The following is a 16,671-nucleotide window of genomic DNA, read 5'->3' on the forward strand; positions in this document are numbered from 1 at the left end:
CTGAACCGCTGTCACCCTCGGCCAATCAGAGTTGAATGCGTTCAGTGCGAGTAAAATAAATCGTTTGATATTCATTTACATCGCAACATGAAATACACATTTTATTTGTTGTTTTTGTGTGATTCGATGTACCGTTTTTCTATGTGGGCGGCTGTTGTTTTTCTACCGGGGGCTGTCGTTCCGTGCGGGGAATGAGAAGAGTGTCCTACCGATGCGGACTTTGGGGGAGAAGTATCGTTAACGGAACGGTACCGGGTGGCAATGGCGGCCAGTCTGCCGGAGAGAGAGAGAGAGAGTGATGATGGAGACTTCTACCGGAGAGCAGCTGATCGGTTCTAGATGCTCTACCAACCTGAGTGGTGCCGTGGCCTTGTGCCTCGCAGTTAGACAATGAACCGGTGGGTGAATCGTTCAAAAGTACATTTTATAACCTTGGTTGGTTGGTATTATATAAAATGTTGAATCTCTGGTTTGCAGGTCTAGTCGGCTGCATATACCTCTAGCAATGTGAATGAGCTTTACGGTATAGGCGCCATACTACAGCGGACTTTAGGCTGAAACCTTATGGTACCTAAAATGCTTCTGTTTGTTTATGAGCTTATAATTATGGACACTATCTGAGATGGTTTTTTCCTATTTCTGCATGAACAAATCTCTCTCTCTCTCTCTCTCTCTCTCTGTTTGTGTGTGTGTGTGTGTGCAGCCAGCCAGTATAGTGTGAAATTGTGGCAATGCAGCAAATATGATTGGATCTGTATCTCTCCAACTATCCCATGGTGTTTTTTATACTGTATATACAAGGAGCACATCCCATTACTGTGTGTGTGGAGGCTTGTTTTGTGTGTGTGTGGATGTGTGTTTTGTGTGTGTATTGATGCCTGTTTTGTGTGTGTGTTGATGCCTGTTTTGTGTGTGTGTTGATGCCTGTTTTGTGTGTGTGTTGATGCCTGTTTTGTGTGTGTGTTGATGCCTGTTTTGTGTGTGTGTGTGTTGATGCCTGTTTTGTGTGTGTGTGTGTTGATGCCTGTTTTGGGTCTTTAGAAGTTGTAGTAGGCTAAAGGAAACAGTGAAACCCTCCCAGATGGCACTGTGTGTGTGTGTGTGTGTGTGTGTGTGTGTGTGTGTGTGTGTGTGTGTGTGTGTGTGTGTGTGTGTGTGTGTGTGTGTGTGTGTGTGTGTGTCAAGTAGAAGCATTGTGTTATAGTGTCAGCCAGTGAGTGATGTTGGTTGGTTCCTCAATGCGTCCTAAATGGATCCCTATTCCCTACATAGTGCACTACTTTAGACCAGAGCCTTATGGTCAGCCCTATGGGTCCTGGTCTAAAGTAGTGCACTAAAGAGGGAATAGGGAGACCCATAGGGCCCTAGTCAAAGGAAGTGCACTATATAGGGAATAGGACTCTGGTCTATAGTAGTACCACTATATAGGGAACAGGGTTCCATAGGGCTCTGGTCTAAAGTAGTGCACTATGTGGTGATTAGGGTGCCGTTTGGGATGTATCCTCTGTCAGTAAATAAACAAAGCTCTCCTTTGACCTTTGTCCCCATCCAGATTCCCCCGATCTGCCAGATGACCGCGACCGCTCTCTCTGACACTACCAGACCGCTGCAGTCGACTGGGCCGCTGACCGCGTTGCCTGACCGGGGTCGTGTTGGGGTGATGGAGTACCATAGTAGTGGTAGCCTGCCCCTGCTGGGCCGACCCAGGTACTGTCCTGGGGCCAGCTCCAACGGAGGTTACCTCTGTGAGACAGGACACTGCTGTGGGGAGACAGGCTGCTGCACCTATTACTATGAACTCTGGTGTGAGTACTGCTACGACACTACTACGACACTACTACAACACTACTACAACACTACTACGATACTACTACAACACTACTACAACACTACTACAACACTACCACAACACTACTACAACACTACTACAACACTACCACAACACTACTACAACACTACTACGATACTACTACGACACTACCACAACACTACCACAACACTACTACAACACTACTACGATACTACTACGACACTACCACAACACTACTACAACACTACTACGATACTACTACGACACTACTACGACACTACTACAACACTACTACAACACTACTACAACACTACTACAACACTACTACAACACTACTACAACACTACTACAACACTACTACAACACTACTACAACACTACTACGATACTACTACGACACTACCACAACACTACTACAACACTACTACGATACTACTACGACACTACTACAACACTACTACAACACTACTACGATACTACTACGACACTACTACAACACTACTACAACACTACTACAACACTACTACAACACTACCACAACACTACTACAACACTACTACGATACTACTACAACACTACTACGATACTACTACAACACTACTACAACACTACCACAACACTACTACAACACTACTACGATACTACTACAACACTACTACAACACTACTACAACACTACTACGATACTACTACAACACTACTACGATACTACTACAACACTACTACAACACTACCACAACACTACTACAACACTACTACGATACTACTACAACACTACCACAACACTACCACAACACTACCACAACACTACTACACCACTACTACAATACTACTACGATACTACTACAACACTACTACAAGACTACCACAACACTACTACAACACTACTACGATACTACTACAACACTACTACAACACTACTACAACACTACTACGATACTACTACAACACTACTACAACACGACCACAACACTACTACAACACTACTACGATACTACTACAACACTACCACAATACTACCACAACACTACCACAATACTACTACACCACTACTACAACACTACTACAACACTACTACGATACTACTACAACACTACTACAACACTACCACAACACTACTACAACACTACTACGATACTACTACAACACTACCACAATACTACCACAACACTACCACAATACTGCTACACCACTACTACAATACTAATACAATACTACTACACCACTACTACACCACTACTGCTGTACGACCACAATACTACTACAATACTACTACAACACTACTACAACACTACTACTACAACACTACTACAATAGTACTACAATACTGCTAGAATACTACTCTGTACTGCTACAATACTACTACAATGCTACTACAATACTACTACAATCCTACTACTCTAATGCTACAATACTACTACTGTACTACTACAGCACTACTACAATACTACCACAACACTACTATACCACAACTACTGTACTACTACAACACTACTATAACACTACTACAACACTACTACTGTACTGCTACTGTGCTAATACAATAATACTATGGTACTACTACAATACTACTACAGTACTACAGTTCTACAGTATATGTGATGATTGATGCATTAGGATAATCTGTTTCATTTAGCCCACTGAAGGCCTACAATACTACACTACTACAATACTACTACTGTACTACTAAAATACTACACTACTACAATACTACTACTGCACTACTACAATACTACAACTGTACTAGTAACATACTACGACACTACTATAAACTCTGATGTGAGAACTACTTCTTCTGCCACATTACAATACTACTGTTACTACTACTGTACTACTACAGTACTACTACAAAACGAATACAATACTACTACAGTACTACTACAGTACAACTACTGTACTACTACAGTACTACTACAAAACTAATACAATACTACTACAGTACTACTACAATACTACTACTGTACTGGTAACATACTCCGACACTACTATACACTCTGGTGTGAGAACTACTTCTTCTGCTACATTACAATACTAATGCTACTGTTACTGCACTAGGGTTCTGTGTGATGTTCTAACAGGTTCTCTCTGTATTCTTCAGGGTTCTGTGTGATGTTCTAACAGGTTCTCTGTATTCTTCAGGGTTCTGTATGTTCTAACAGGTTCTCTCTGTATTCTTTACGGTTCTGTATGTTCTAACAGGTTCTCTCTGTATTCTTTACGGTTCTGTATGTTCTAACAGGTTCTCTCTGTATTCTTTACGGTTCTGTATGTTCTAACAGGTTCTCTCTGTATTCTTTACGGTTCTGTATGTTCTAACAGGTTCTCTCTGTATTCTTTACGGTTCTGTATGTTCTAACAGGTTCTCTCTGTATTCTTCAGGGTTCTGTGTGATGTTCTAACAGGTTCTCTGTATTCTTCAGGGTTCTGTATGTTCTAACAGGTTCTCTCTGTATTCTTTACGGTTCTGTATGTTCTAACAGGTTCTCTCTGTATTCTTTACGGTTCTGTATGTTCTAACAGGTTCTCTCTGTATTCTTTACGGTTCTGTATGTTCTAACAGGTTCTCTGTATTCTTCAGGGTTCTGTATGTTCTAACAGGTTCTCTCTGTATTCTTCAGGGTTCTGTATGTTCTAACAGGTTCTCTCTGTATTCTTCAGGGTTCTGTGTGATGTTCTAATGGGTTCCTTCCGTATTCTTCAGGGTTCTGTATGTTCAAACAGGTTCTCTCTGTATTCTTCAGGTTCTCTGTATTCTTCAGGGTTCTGTGTGATGTTCTAACAGGTTCTCTCTGTATTCTACAGGGTTCTCTGTATTCTTCAGGGTTCTGTATGTTCTAACAGGTTCTCTCTGTATTCTTCAGGGTTCTCTGTATTCTTCAGGGTTCTGTATGTTCTAACAGGTTATCTCTTTATTCTTCAGGATTCTATATGATGTTCTAACAGGTTCTCTCTGTATTCTACAGGGTTCTCTGTATTCTTCAGGGTTCTGTATGTTCTAACAGGTTCTCTCTGTATTCTTCAGGGTTCTCTGTATTCTTCAGGGTTCTGTATGTTCTAACAGGTTCTCTCTTTATTCTTCAGGGTTCTGGCTGCTGTGGACCGTTCTGATCCTGTTCAGTTGTTGCTGTGCTTACAGACACCGCCGGGCTAAACTCAGAGTCCAACAGCAGCAGAGACAGAGAGAGATCAACCTACTGGCCTACCATGGAGCTACATCCTACCCCTCCTCCATGTTAGACCTCAGTGAGTAGCCTACTGGCCTAACACTAACCTACTGGCCTATCATGGATCTATATCCTACTGGCCTACCATGGAGCTACATCCTACTGGCCTAACCCTAATCTACTAGCCAATCATGGACCTACATCCTACTGGCCTACCATGGAGCTACATCCTACTGGCCTAACCCTAACCTACTGGCCTAATCCTAACCTACTGGCCTATCATGGATCTACATCCTACTGGCCTACCATGGAGCTACATCCTACCCCCCCACCATGTTAGACCTCAGTGAGTAGCCTACTGGCCTAACCCTAACCTACTGGCCTATCATGGATCTATATCCTACTGGCCTAACCCCAACCCTAACCTACTGGCCTAACCCTAACCTACTGGCCTAACCCTAACCTACTGGCCTATCATGGATCTACATCCTACTGGCCTAACCCTAACCCTAACCCTAACCTACTGGCCTAACCCTAACCTACTGGCCTAACCCTAATCTACTGGCCTACCATGGAGCTACATCCTACTGGCCTAACCCTAACCTACTGGCCTATCATGGATCTACATCCTACTGGCCTAACCCTAACCCTAACCTACTGGCCTAACCCTAATCTACTGGCCTACCATGGAGCTACATCCTACTGGCCTAACCCTAACCTACTGGCCTATCGTAGATCTACATCCTACTGGCCTACCATGGAGTTACATCCTACCCCTCCACCATGTTAGACCTCAGTGAGTAGCCTACTGGCCTAACCCTAACCTACTGGCCTATCATGAATCTATATCCTACTGGCCTACCATGGAGCTACAACCTACTGGCCTAACCCTAACCTACTGGCCTATCGTAGATCTACATCCTACTGGCCTACCATCGAGCTACATCCTACCCCTCCACCATGTTACACCTCAGTGAGTAGCCTACTGGCCTAACCCTAACCTACTGGCCTATCATGAATCTATATCCTACTGGCCTACCATGGCGCTACAACCTACTGGCCTAACCCTAACCTACTGGCCTATCATGAATCTATATCCTACTGGCCTACCATGGATCTACAACCTACTGGCCTACCATGGAGCTACATCCTACTGGCCTAACCCTAACCTACTGGCCTAACCCTAACCTACTGGCCTATCATGGATCTACATCCTACTGGCCTACCATGGAGCTCCATCCTACCCCTCCACCATGTTAGACCTCAGTGAGTAGCCTACTGGCCTAACCCTAACCCTAACCCTGACTTACTGGCCTAACCCTAACCTACTGGCCTACCATGGAGCTACATCCTACTGGCCTATCAGGGATCTATATCCTCCTGGCCTAACCCTAACCTACTGGCCTAACCCTAACCTACTGGCCTAACCCTAACCTACTGGCCTATCGTAGATCTACATCCTACTGGCCTACAATGGATCTATATCCTACCCCTCCACCAGGTTAGACCTCAGTGAATAGCCTGCCGGCCTAACCTTAACCTACTGGCCTATCATGGATCTATATCCTACTGGCCTACCATGGAGCTACATCCTACTGGTCTAAACCTAATCTACTGGCCTACCGCTGCGACTTGTATGCTCTAGTCGGCTGGCCCTCGCTACATATTAGTCGCCAGACCCACTGGCTCCAGGTCATCTACAAGTCCATGCTAGGTAAAGCTCCGCCTTATCTCAGTTCACTGGTCACGATGGCAACACCCATCCGTAGCACGCTCTCCAGCAGGTGTATCTCACTGATCATCCCTAAAGCCAACACCTCATTTGGCCGCCTTTCGTTCCAGTACTCTGCTGCCTGTGACTGGAACGAATTGCAAAAATCGCTGAAGTTGGAGACTTTTATCTCCCTCACCAACTTCAAACATCTGCTATCTGAGCAGCTAACCGATCGCTGCAGCTGTACATAGTCTATTGGTAAATAGCCCACCCATTTTCACCTACCTCATCCCCATACTGTTTTTATTTATTTACTTTTCTGCTCGTTTGCACACCAATATCTCTACCTGTAGATGACCATCTGATCATTTATCACTCCAGTGTTAATCTGCAAAATTGTAATTATTCGCCTACCTCCTCATGCCTTTTGCACACAATGTATATAGACTCTTCTTTTTTCTACTGTGTTATTGACTTGTTTATTGTTTACTCCATGTGTAACTCTGTGTTGTCTGTTCACACTGCTATGCTTTATCTTGGCCAGGTCGCAGTTGCAAATGAGAACTTGTTCTCAACTAGCCTACCTGGTTAAATAAAGGTGAAAAAAAAAAAAAAAATCATGGATCTACATCCTACTGGCCTAACCCTAATCTACTGGCCTATCATGGATCTACATCCTACTGGCCTAACCCTAATCTACTGGCCTATCATGGATCTACATCCTACTGGCCTAACCCTCTTCCATGTTAGAACTCAACAAGACTCCTCTCCTCTCCTAGACCTGATAAATCACCACTAATAACCCTCTCCTCTCCTCTCCTCTCCTCTCTCCTCTCTCCTCTCCTCTCCTCTCCTCCTCTCCTCTCTCCTCCCTCTCTCCCTCTCTCTCCTCTCCTCTCTCCTCTCCTAGACCTGATAAATCACCACTAATAACTCTCTCCTCTCCTCTCCTCTCCTCTCCTCTCCTCTCCTCTCCTCTCCTCTCCTCTCCTCTCCTCTCCTCTCCTCTCCTCTCCTCTCCTCTCCTAGACCTGATAAATCACCACTAATAACTCTCTCTCCCCTCTCTCTAGGTTTCCTGGCGTCTCTGAAGCTACCGTCCTATGAAGAGGTAGCAGCTCAGCCCTCCACTCCCCCACCTCCCTACAGCACTGTGTTCGCTGCCCAGGGGGGCGCCGCTCGCTACCCCCAGCCACCCCACCATCCCCCGGGATCACACCCCCACCCCGGCACCAGCGCCAGCGCTGCACCCTCCTCTTTCAGCTCTGACAACAGGTGGGGACACTGATTGGCTGGCTGACTGAGTGATTGATTGTCTGGTTGAATTTATTGATATAAAACACACTTGACAATGTAAAGAAGCCACTTTGAGTTTGAGATGAGAAAGGACGGATGACACACGTTTGCTGTGGTAATGATATTTGTGATAGAAGCTGTAATAAAGATGACACTGTGGTTCTGACCTCTGACCCTGCAGCTCCAGCTGTTCCTGTGACTCTTGCTGTCCGTCATCTCCCTGTAGCACCTACGAGACCGACACAAGCCGTGCTTCCACGCCCACAACACTGTCCCAATACGCTGCAGAGAACACTGCTGCTGTTGTCTTGGAGACAGTTGCCACGGTAACATCCTCGGAGATGATTGTCTCTGTATCTTCAGATGTGGATGTTGCCGGTGGTAACAGGATGGGTGTTGTTGCTAATGCATTTACTGTTGTTATAACCTCAGAGGCCGACACCAACTTAAGCGAACAATCTACAGAACCTGCACAGGTGCACTACTTTCCTGGTGCTACCATGGAAACTGTTACTATGGAGACAGATGTTTGTAATGTAGCTCGTCTCTCTTCTCGTAACTCACCCACGTCTACAGAACACCCTCTAGTTGCTACAACAACAGATCACCCTCAAGCTGGGACTGCTTGTCCTTTAACCAATCCAGGCCACGACAGACCATCCTGTCCCCACAGTTCCTCCCCCACACCCACTTCTGCTGTCCCCTCCCCTAACACACCCACCTCTGCTGTCCCCTCCCTACCACACCCACCTCTGCTGTCCCCTCCCCTACCACACCCACCTCTGCTGTCCCCTCCCCTACCACACCCACCTCTGCTGTCCCCTCCCCTACCACACCCACCTCTGCTGTCCCCTCCCCTACCACCACCACCTCTTGTACCCCTACCCCCTCTGCGCTCTCCCCAGCCCAAGCTCCTACCCTAATCCTAGCCTCCCCAGTCCTTTCAACTCCAGCCCCTACTCCCTCTGCCCTCTCCCCAGCCCAAGCCCCTACTCCCTCTGCCCTCTCCCCTGCCCCTACTCCCTCTGCCCTCTCCCAGCCCCTACCCCCTCTGCCCTCTCCCCAGCCCCTACCCCCTCTGCCCTCTCCCCAGCCCCTACTCCCTCTGCCCTCTCCCCAGCCCAAGCCCCTACTCCCTCTGCCCTCTCCCCAGCCCCTACCCCCTCTGCCCTCTCCCCAGCCCCTACCCCCTCTGCCCTCTCCCCAGCCCCTACTCCCTCTGCCCTCTCCCCAGCCCCTACTCCCTCTGCCCTCTCCCCAGCCCCTACCCCCTCTGCCCTCTCCCCAGCCCCTACTCCCTCTGCCCTCTCCCCAGCCCCTACCCCCTCTGCCCTCTCCCCAGCCCCTACTCCCTCTGCCCTCTCCCCAGCCCCTACTCCCTCTGCCCTCTCCCCAGCCCCTACTCCCTCTGCCCTCTCCCCAGCCCCTACTCCCTCTGCCCTCTCCCCAGCCCCTACACCCTCTGCCCTCTCCCCAGCCCCTACCCCATCTGCTCTCTCCCCAGCCCCTTCTCCCTCTGCCCTCTCCCCAGCTCCTACCCCCTCTGCCCTCTCCCCAACTCCTACCCTAACCCTAGCCTCCCCAGCCCCTACCCTAACCCTAGCCTCTCCAGCTCCTACCTCCTCTGCCCTCTCCCCAGCCCAAGCTCCTACCCCCTCTGCCCTCTCCCCAGCCCCTACCCTAACCCTAGCCTCCCCAGCCCCTACCCTAACCCTAGCCTCCCCAGCTCCTACCCTAACCCTAGCCTCCCCAGCCCCTACCCTAACCCTAGCCTCCCCAGCCCCTACCCTAACCCTAGCCTCCCCAGCCCCTACCCTAACCCTAGCCTCCCCAGCTCCTACCCTATCCCTAGCCTCCCCAGCCCCTACCCTAACCCTAGCCTCCCCAGCCCCTACCCTAACCCTAGCCTCCCCAGCCCCTACCCTAACCCTAGCCTCCCCAGCCCCTACCCTAACCCTAGCCTCCCCAGCCCCTACCTCCTCTGCCCTCTCCCCAACTCCTACCCTAACCCTAGCCTCCCCAGCTCCTACCCCCTCTGCCCTCTCCCCAACTCCTACCCTAACCCTAGCCTCCCCAGCCCCTACCCTAACCCTAGCCTCCCCAGCCCCTACCCTAACCCTAGCCTCCCCAGCCCCTACCCTAACCCTAGCCTCCCCAGCCCCTACCTCCTCTGTCCCAGTCTCTTCTCCTGTAGCCTCAGACCCAAAGGCTCAGGCCTTTTTTGATCCTCTTGGAGCTCTTGCAGTGGAACGGACAGAGACTGTCTCTCCCTCCTGCTCTCCTCCCCCTGTCTTCCCCTTGTCCTCTCCTCCCCCCTTCTCTCCCTCCTCTCCTCCCCCTGTCTCCCCCAGGCCCACCCAGTCTCCCCCTAAGCAGACCCTGTTCTCCCCCTGTGTGGACGTGTACCAGCTTGTCCCCCACACCTACAGGAGCGAGGGAGAGGAGGAGGAGGAAGAGCAGGAGGAAGTTGGGGCCGATGAGAGTCAGTACCGGCACCGCCGTCTGACCGGGGACTCAGGCATCGAGGTGTGTCGCTGTCAGGTTGAGGAAGATGAGGAGGAGGAGGAGGAAGAGGAGGAGGGAGTGGAGGAAGCAGGGGATGAAGGAGAGGAGGGGGTGAGCGAGCTCCATGACAGCCTGGACTGTCCGGTTAGAGGTCAGGGGTCAGGGGAGGGACTAACCCTGTGTAGCCCCGCCCCAGGAGACACCCCATTGGCTGAGGAGGATTCTGTGGTGATTGTCATGGAGAGCGTGTGATGGACAGCTGGGCGGAGTCAGTGGACTAAACCGTTTTCATCCTAAACGGGGGGGGGGGATGCAAGTGAACGGAAAAAACCCCACAACAACTTTGCAAAACTGTTTATTAGGTAATGTTCCATAACACTGGGGATCCTGAACGTAGCTCTGATGTGTGGATCAGACCCAGGAGGGCCCAACATTAAGGTCCTGTCCTGAGCTACAGGAGATACAGTCAAGATGGTTCACTGGTTCTGTGGATGGGTTTGGCACAGAGGGAGATTATTTTGTGTCTGACCCAAATGGTACTCTATCCCCTACGTAGTGCACTACTTTTGGCCAGGTCCCACATAGGGAGCTGTGGAAAAGGGTTCCATTTGAGACTGTGTGTGCCTGGTCGTAGTGTTGTCAATATAACCTGATCGTAGTGTTGTTAATCTAACCTGGTCGTAGTGTTGTTAATATAACCTGGTCGTAGTGTTGTTAATCTAACCTGGTCGTAGTGTTGTCAATATAACCTGGTCGTAGTGTTGTTAATCTAACCTGGTCGTTAATCTGACCTGGTCGTAGTGTTGTTAATCTAACCTGGTTGTAGTGTTGTTAATCTAACCTGGTTGTAGTGTTGTTAATCTAACCTGGTCCTAGTGTTGTTAATCTAACCTGGTCGTTAATCTGACCTGGTCATAGTGTTGTTAATCTAACCTGGTCGTAGTGTTGTCAATATAACCTGGTCGTAGTGTTGTTAATCTAACCTGGTCGTTAATCTGACCTGGTCATAGTGTTGTTAATCTAACCTGGTCGTAGTGTTGTCAATATAACCTGGTCGTAGTGTTGTTAATCTAACCTGGTCGTTAATCTGACCTGGTCGTAGTGTTGTTAATCTAACCTGGTTGTAGTGTTGTTAATCTAACCTGGTCCTAGTGTTGTTAATCTAACCTGGTCATAGTGTTGTTAATCTAACCTGGTTGTAGTGTTGTTAATCTAACCTGGTCGTAGTGTTGTTAATATAACCTGGCCGTGGTGTTGTTAATCTAACCTGGTCGTAGTGTTGTTAATCTAACCTGGTCGTAGTGTTGTTAATCTAACCTGGCCGTGGTGTTGTTAATATAACCTGGTCGTAGTGTTGTTAATCTAACCTGGCCGTGGTGTTGTTAATCTAACCTGGTCGTAGTGTTGTTAATCTAACCTGGTCGTAGTGTTGTTAATCTAACCTGGTCGTAGTGTTGTTAATCTAACCTGGCCGTAGTGTTGTTAATCTAACCTGGTTGTAGTGTTGTTAATCTAACCTGGTCGTAGTGTTGTTAATCTAACCTGGTCGTAGTGTTGTTAATCTAACCTGGTCGTAGTGTTGTTAATCTAACCTGGCCATGGTGTTGTTAATATAACCTGGTTGTAGTGTTGTTAATATAACCTGGTCGTTAATCTGACCTGGTCATAGTGTTGTTAATCTAACCTGGTTGTAGTGTTGTTAATCTAACCTGGTCGTAGTGTTGTTAATCTAACCTGGTCGTTAATCTGACCTGGTCATAGTGTTGTTAATCTAACCTGGTCGTAGTGTTGTTAATCTAGCCTGGTCGTTAATCTGACCTGGTCGTTAATCTAACCTGGTCGTAGTGTTGTTAATCCAACCTGGTCGTTAATCTGACCTGGTCGTAGTGTTGTTAATCTAACCTGGTCATAGTGTTGTCAATATAACCTGTCTGTGGTGTTGTTAATATAACCTGGTCATAGTGTTGTTAATCTAACCTGGTCGTAGTGTTGTTAATCTAACCTGGCCGTGGTGTTGTTAATATAACCTGGTCGTAGTGTTGTTAATCTAACCTGGTCGTAGTGTTGTTAATCTAACCTGGTCGTAGTGTTGTTAATGTGACCTGGTCGTAGTGTTGTTAATCTAACCTGGCCGTAGTGTTGTTAATCTAACCTGGTCGTAGTGTTGTTAATCTAACCTGGCCGTGGTGTTGTTAATATAACCTGGTCGTAGTGTTGTTAATCTAACCTGGTCGTTAATCTAACCTGGTCGTAGTGTTGTCAATATAACCTGGCCGTGGTGTTGTCAATATAACCTGGCCATGGTATTGTCAATATAACCTGGTCGTAGTGTTGTTAATCTAACCTGGTCGTTAATCTGACCTGGTCGTAGTGTTGTTAATCTAACCTGGCCGTGGTGTTGTTAATCTAACCTGGTCCTAGTGTTGTTAATCTAACCTGGTCGTTAATCTGACCTGGTCGTAGTGTTGTTAATATAACCTGGCTGTGGTGTTGTTAATCTAACCTGGTTGTAGTGTTGTTAATCTAACCTGGTCATAGTGTTGTTAATCTAACCTGGTTGTAGTGTTGTTAATCTAACCTGGTCGTAGTGTTGTTAATATAACCTGGTCGTAGTGTTGTTAATATAACCTGGTCGTAGTGTTGTTAATCTAACCTGGTCGTAGTGTTGTCAATATAACCTGGTCGTAGTGTTGTTAATAAAACCTGGTCGTTAATCTGACCTGGTCGTAGTGTTGTTCATTTTTCAGTTATCCTGGAGATAAAGACCCATTACTTTACAACCTGGTCTACAGAGACACTACAACCTGGTTTAGAGAGACACTACAGAGACACTACAACCTGGTCTAGAGAGACACTACAACCTGGTCGAGAGACACTACAACCTGGTCGAGAGACACTACAACCTGGTCTAGAGAGACACTACAACCTGGTCTAGAGAGACACTACAACCTGGTCTAGAGAGACACTACAACCTGGTCTAGAGACACTACAATCTGGTCTATAGAGACACTACAACCTGGTCTAGAGAGACACTACAACCTGGTCTATAGAGACACTACAGAGACACTACAACCTGGTCTAGAGAGACACTACAACCTGGTCTAGAGAGACACTACAACCTGGTCTATAGAGACACTACAACCTGGTCTATAGAGACACTACAACCTGGTCTATAGAGACACTACAACCTGGTCTAGAGATACTACAACCTGGTCTATAGAGACACTACAGAGACACTAAAACCTGGTCTAGAGACACTTCAGAGACATCTGGTCTAGAGAGACACTACAACCTGGTCTATAGAGACACTACAACCTGGTCTAGAGACACTACAACCTGGTCTATAGAGACACTACAGAGACACTACAACCTGGTCTATAGAGACACTACAACCTGGTCTAGAGAGACACTACAACCTGGTCTATAGAGACACTACAACCTGGTCTAGAGAGACACTACAACCTGGTCTAGAGAGACACTACAACCTGGTCTATAGAGACACTACAGAGACACTACAACCTGGTCTAGAGAGACGCTACAACCTGGTCTAGAGAGACACTACAACCTGGTCTAGAGATACTACAACCTGGTCTATAGAGACACTACAGAGACACTAAAATCTGGTCTAGAGACACTACAGAGACACTACAACCTGGTCTAGAGAGACACTACACCCTGGTCTAGAGAGACACTACAACCTGGTCTAGAGACACTACAACCTGGTCTATAGAGACACTACAACCTGGTCTATAGAGACACTACAACCTGGTCTATAGAGACACTACAACCTGGTCTATAGAGACACTACAACCTGGTCTATAGAGACACTACAGAGACAATACAACCTGGTCTAGAGAGACACTACAACCTGGTCTAGAGAGACACTACAGAGACACTACAACCTGGTCTAGAGAGACACTACAACCTGGTCTAGAGAGACACTACAACCTGGTCTAGAGAGACACTACAACCTGGTCTAGAGAGACACTACAACCTGGTCTAGAGAGACACTACAACCTGGTCTAGAGAGACACTACAGAGACACTACAACCTGGTCTATAGAGACACTACAGAGACACTACAACCTGGTCTAGAGAGACACTACAACCTGGTCTATAGAGACACTACAACCTGGTCGAGAGAGACACTACAACCTGGTCTATAGAGACACTACAACCTGGTCTATAGAGACACTACAACCTTGTCTAGAGAGACACTACAACCCGGTCTAGAGAGACACTACAAAGACACTACAACCTGGTCTAGAGACACTACAACCTGGTCTAGAGAGACACTACAACTTGGTCTAGAGAGACACTACAACCTGGTCTATAGAGACACTACAACCTGGTCTATAGAGACACTACAACCTGGTCTAGAGAGACACTACAACCTGGTCCAGAGACACTACAAGCTGGTCTAGAGAGACACTACAACCTGGTCTAGAGAGACACCACAGAGACACTACAACCTGGTCTAGAGAGACACTACAACTTGGTCTAGAGAGACACTACAACCTGGTCCAGAGACACTACAAGCTGGTCTAGAGAGACACTACAACCTGGTCTAGAGAGACACCACAGAGACACTACAACCTGGTCTAAAGAGACACTACAACACAAAGAGAGGAGAGAAGCCAAACCCTCTCTCTCTCTCTCTTTCGCTCTTTCTCTCTCTCGTCAGAACAGAACAATGTATGTTGTGTGGCCTGTGTTTGAACTCAGTGTCACAATGGTCACCTCAGTCCCCCCAGACACACACACCAACCATTTCACAGGCCTACTGTAGTTCTGTTAACATCACTAGCTCTGTCCCTCTTATAGTAACCATAGTAACAGTGTATAACACCAGCCAATAGCAAGGCAATAACATGACTACCATGTGACTAAACCTGCTGTGGAACTCTGGGTAGTGTAGTGTGACAGTGTGACCAGACCGGGATACTGTCAGTGTATCTGACTGTCGTCATGTTCATGTTCTAGAACTGACAGGGTCAACAGGAATGTTCTAGAACTGACAGGGTCAACCGGAATGTTCTAGAACTGACAGGGTCAACAGGAATGTTCTAGAACTCTGTTGATTACTAGAATATACATGACTGATTCTAGTCCAGTGTTCTGCAGGACCAGAATAAATGTTTATATCCGGAGTGTTTCAGAGCACCTCGCCTTCGCCAGTTTGACCTTCAGATGCTGCAGTTCACCAGAGAAGAACTCAGAACCAACGTGTCTGTGTTCAACTACAGCTCCTATTGCCCTCAATCCATGGATACACTACAAGACATTTACAATCCTAACGCCGGAAAAACTCACATTTAAGGATCACCGTTAATTAAGTCTTGAGTCTTGTTTCCTAACAGTGTGCTGTGCTCATTTAACAACATGGCTAACACAAGGGATCACACGTCAAGGTTCTGTGATCTTCTAGCTAGTGTCCGTCTGGCTCTAGAAGCTCTGGACAGAAGGAGAGTTTTGTATTTCTAACATGGAGGAACAGAGGGAGTTGTACTGAAGAGAACACCCATGACGTCACTAGGTCAGCCAGTCAGTCAACCAGTTGGCCAGTCAATCAGTAAACCAGGCAGCCAGCCAGTCAGTCTGTCACCTAGTCAGTCAGTAAACCAGTTAGCCTGCCAGCCAGTCAGTCAGTAATCCAGCCAGCCAGTCGGTAAACCAGTTAGCCAGCCAGTCAGTCAGTAAACCAGTCAGTCAGTAAACCAGTCAGTCAGTAAAAAAAACAGTAAACCAGTCAGTCAGTAAAGCAGTCAGTCAGTAAAGCAGTCAGTCAGTAAAGCAGTCAGTCAGTAAACCAGTCTGCCAGCCAGTCAGTCAGTCAGTTAGTAAGCCAGTCAGTAGTAAACCAGCCAGTCAGTCAGTAAACTAGTCTGCCAGCCGGTCAGTCAGTAAACTAGTCTGCCAGCCGGTCAGTCAGCCGGTCAGTCAGTCAGTAAACTAGTCTGCCAGCCAGTCAGTCAGTAAACTAGTCTGCCAGCCAGTCAGTCAGTAAACTAGTCTGCCAGCCGGTCAGTCAGTAAACTAGTCTGCCAGCCGGTCAGTCAGTAAACTAGTCTGCCAGCCAGTCAGTCAGTAAACTAGTCTGCCAGCCGGTCAGTCAGTAAACCAGCCAGTCAGTCAGTAAGCCAGTCAGTCAGTAAACCAGCCAGTCAGTCAGTAAACTAGTCTGC

The 16,671-nt window shown here is 47.4% G+C and overlaps 1 protein-coding gene across 1 annotated transcript; it reads left to right on the forward strand.

Moving 5' to 3' along the window:
* The first annotated feature begins 32 nt into the window (after positions 1-32).
* On the forward strand, positions 33-15,805 carry LOC118376695 (phosphatidylinositol 4,5-bisphosphate 5-phosphatase A-like). Its single transcript, XM_052460703.1, has 7 exons — positions 33-398; positions 1,553-1,805; positions 4,890-5,051; positions 7,760-7,961; positions 8,164-8,829; positions 10,334-10,523; positions 15,665-15,805. Exons 2-7 carry the CDS (start codon positions 1,571-1,573, stop codon positions 15,803-15,805), a joined length of 1,596 nt encoding a protein of 531 aa, XP_052316663.1. The 5' UTR covers positions 33-398; positions 1,553-1,570.
* The last annotated feature ends 866 nt before the right edge of the window (positions 15,806-16,671 follow it).

This window comes from Oncorhynchus keta, chromosome 13 (assembly GCF_023373465.1).
Source record: "Oncorhynchus keta strain PuntledgeMale-10-30-2019 chromosome 13, Oket_V2, whole genome shotgun sequence".
NCBI classification, from domain to species: domain Eukaryota; kingdom Metazoa; phylum Chordata; class Actinopteri; order Salmoniformes; family Salmonidae; genus Oncorhynchus; species Oncorhynchus keta.

What these genes read in the sequence shown, in the direction of transcription:
- LOC118376695 (XM_052460703.1), top strand. Translation starts at nt 1,571, where the DNA reads ATGACCGCGACCGCTCTCTCTGACACTACCAGACCGCTGCAGTCGACT. An exon ending in CTCCTCCATGTTAGACCTCA is followed by an intron (nt 5,052 to 7,759) that starts GTGAGTAGCCTA and finishes CCCTCTCTCTAG; the next exon opens with GTTTCCTGGCGTCTCTGAAG. An exon ending in CTACCACACCCACCTCTGCT is followed by an intron (nt 8,830 to 10,333) that starts GTCCCCTCCCCT and finishes TGTCTCCCCCAG; the next exon opens with GCCCACCCAGTCTCCCCCTA.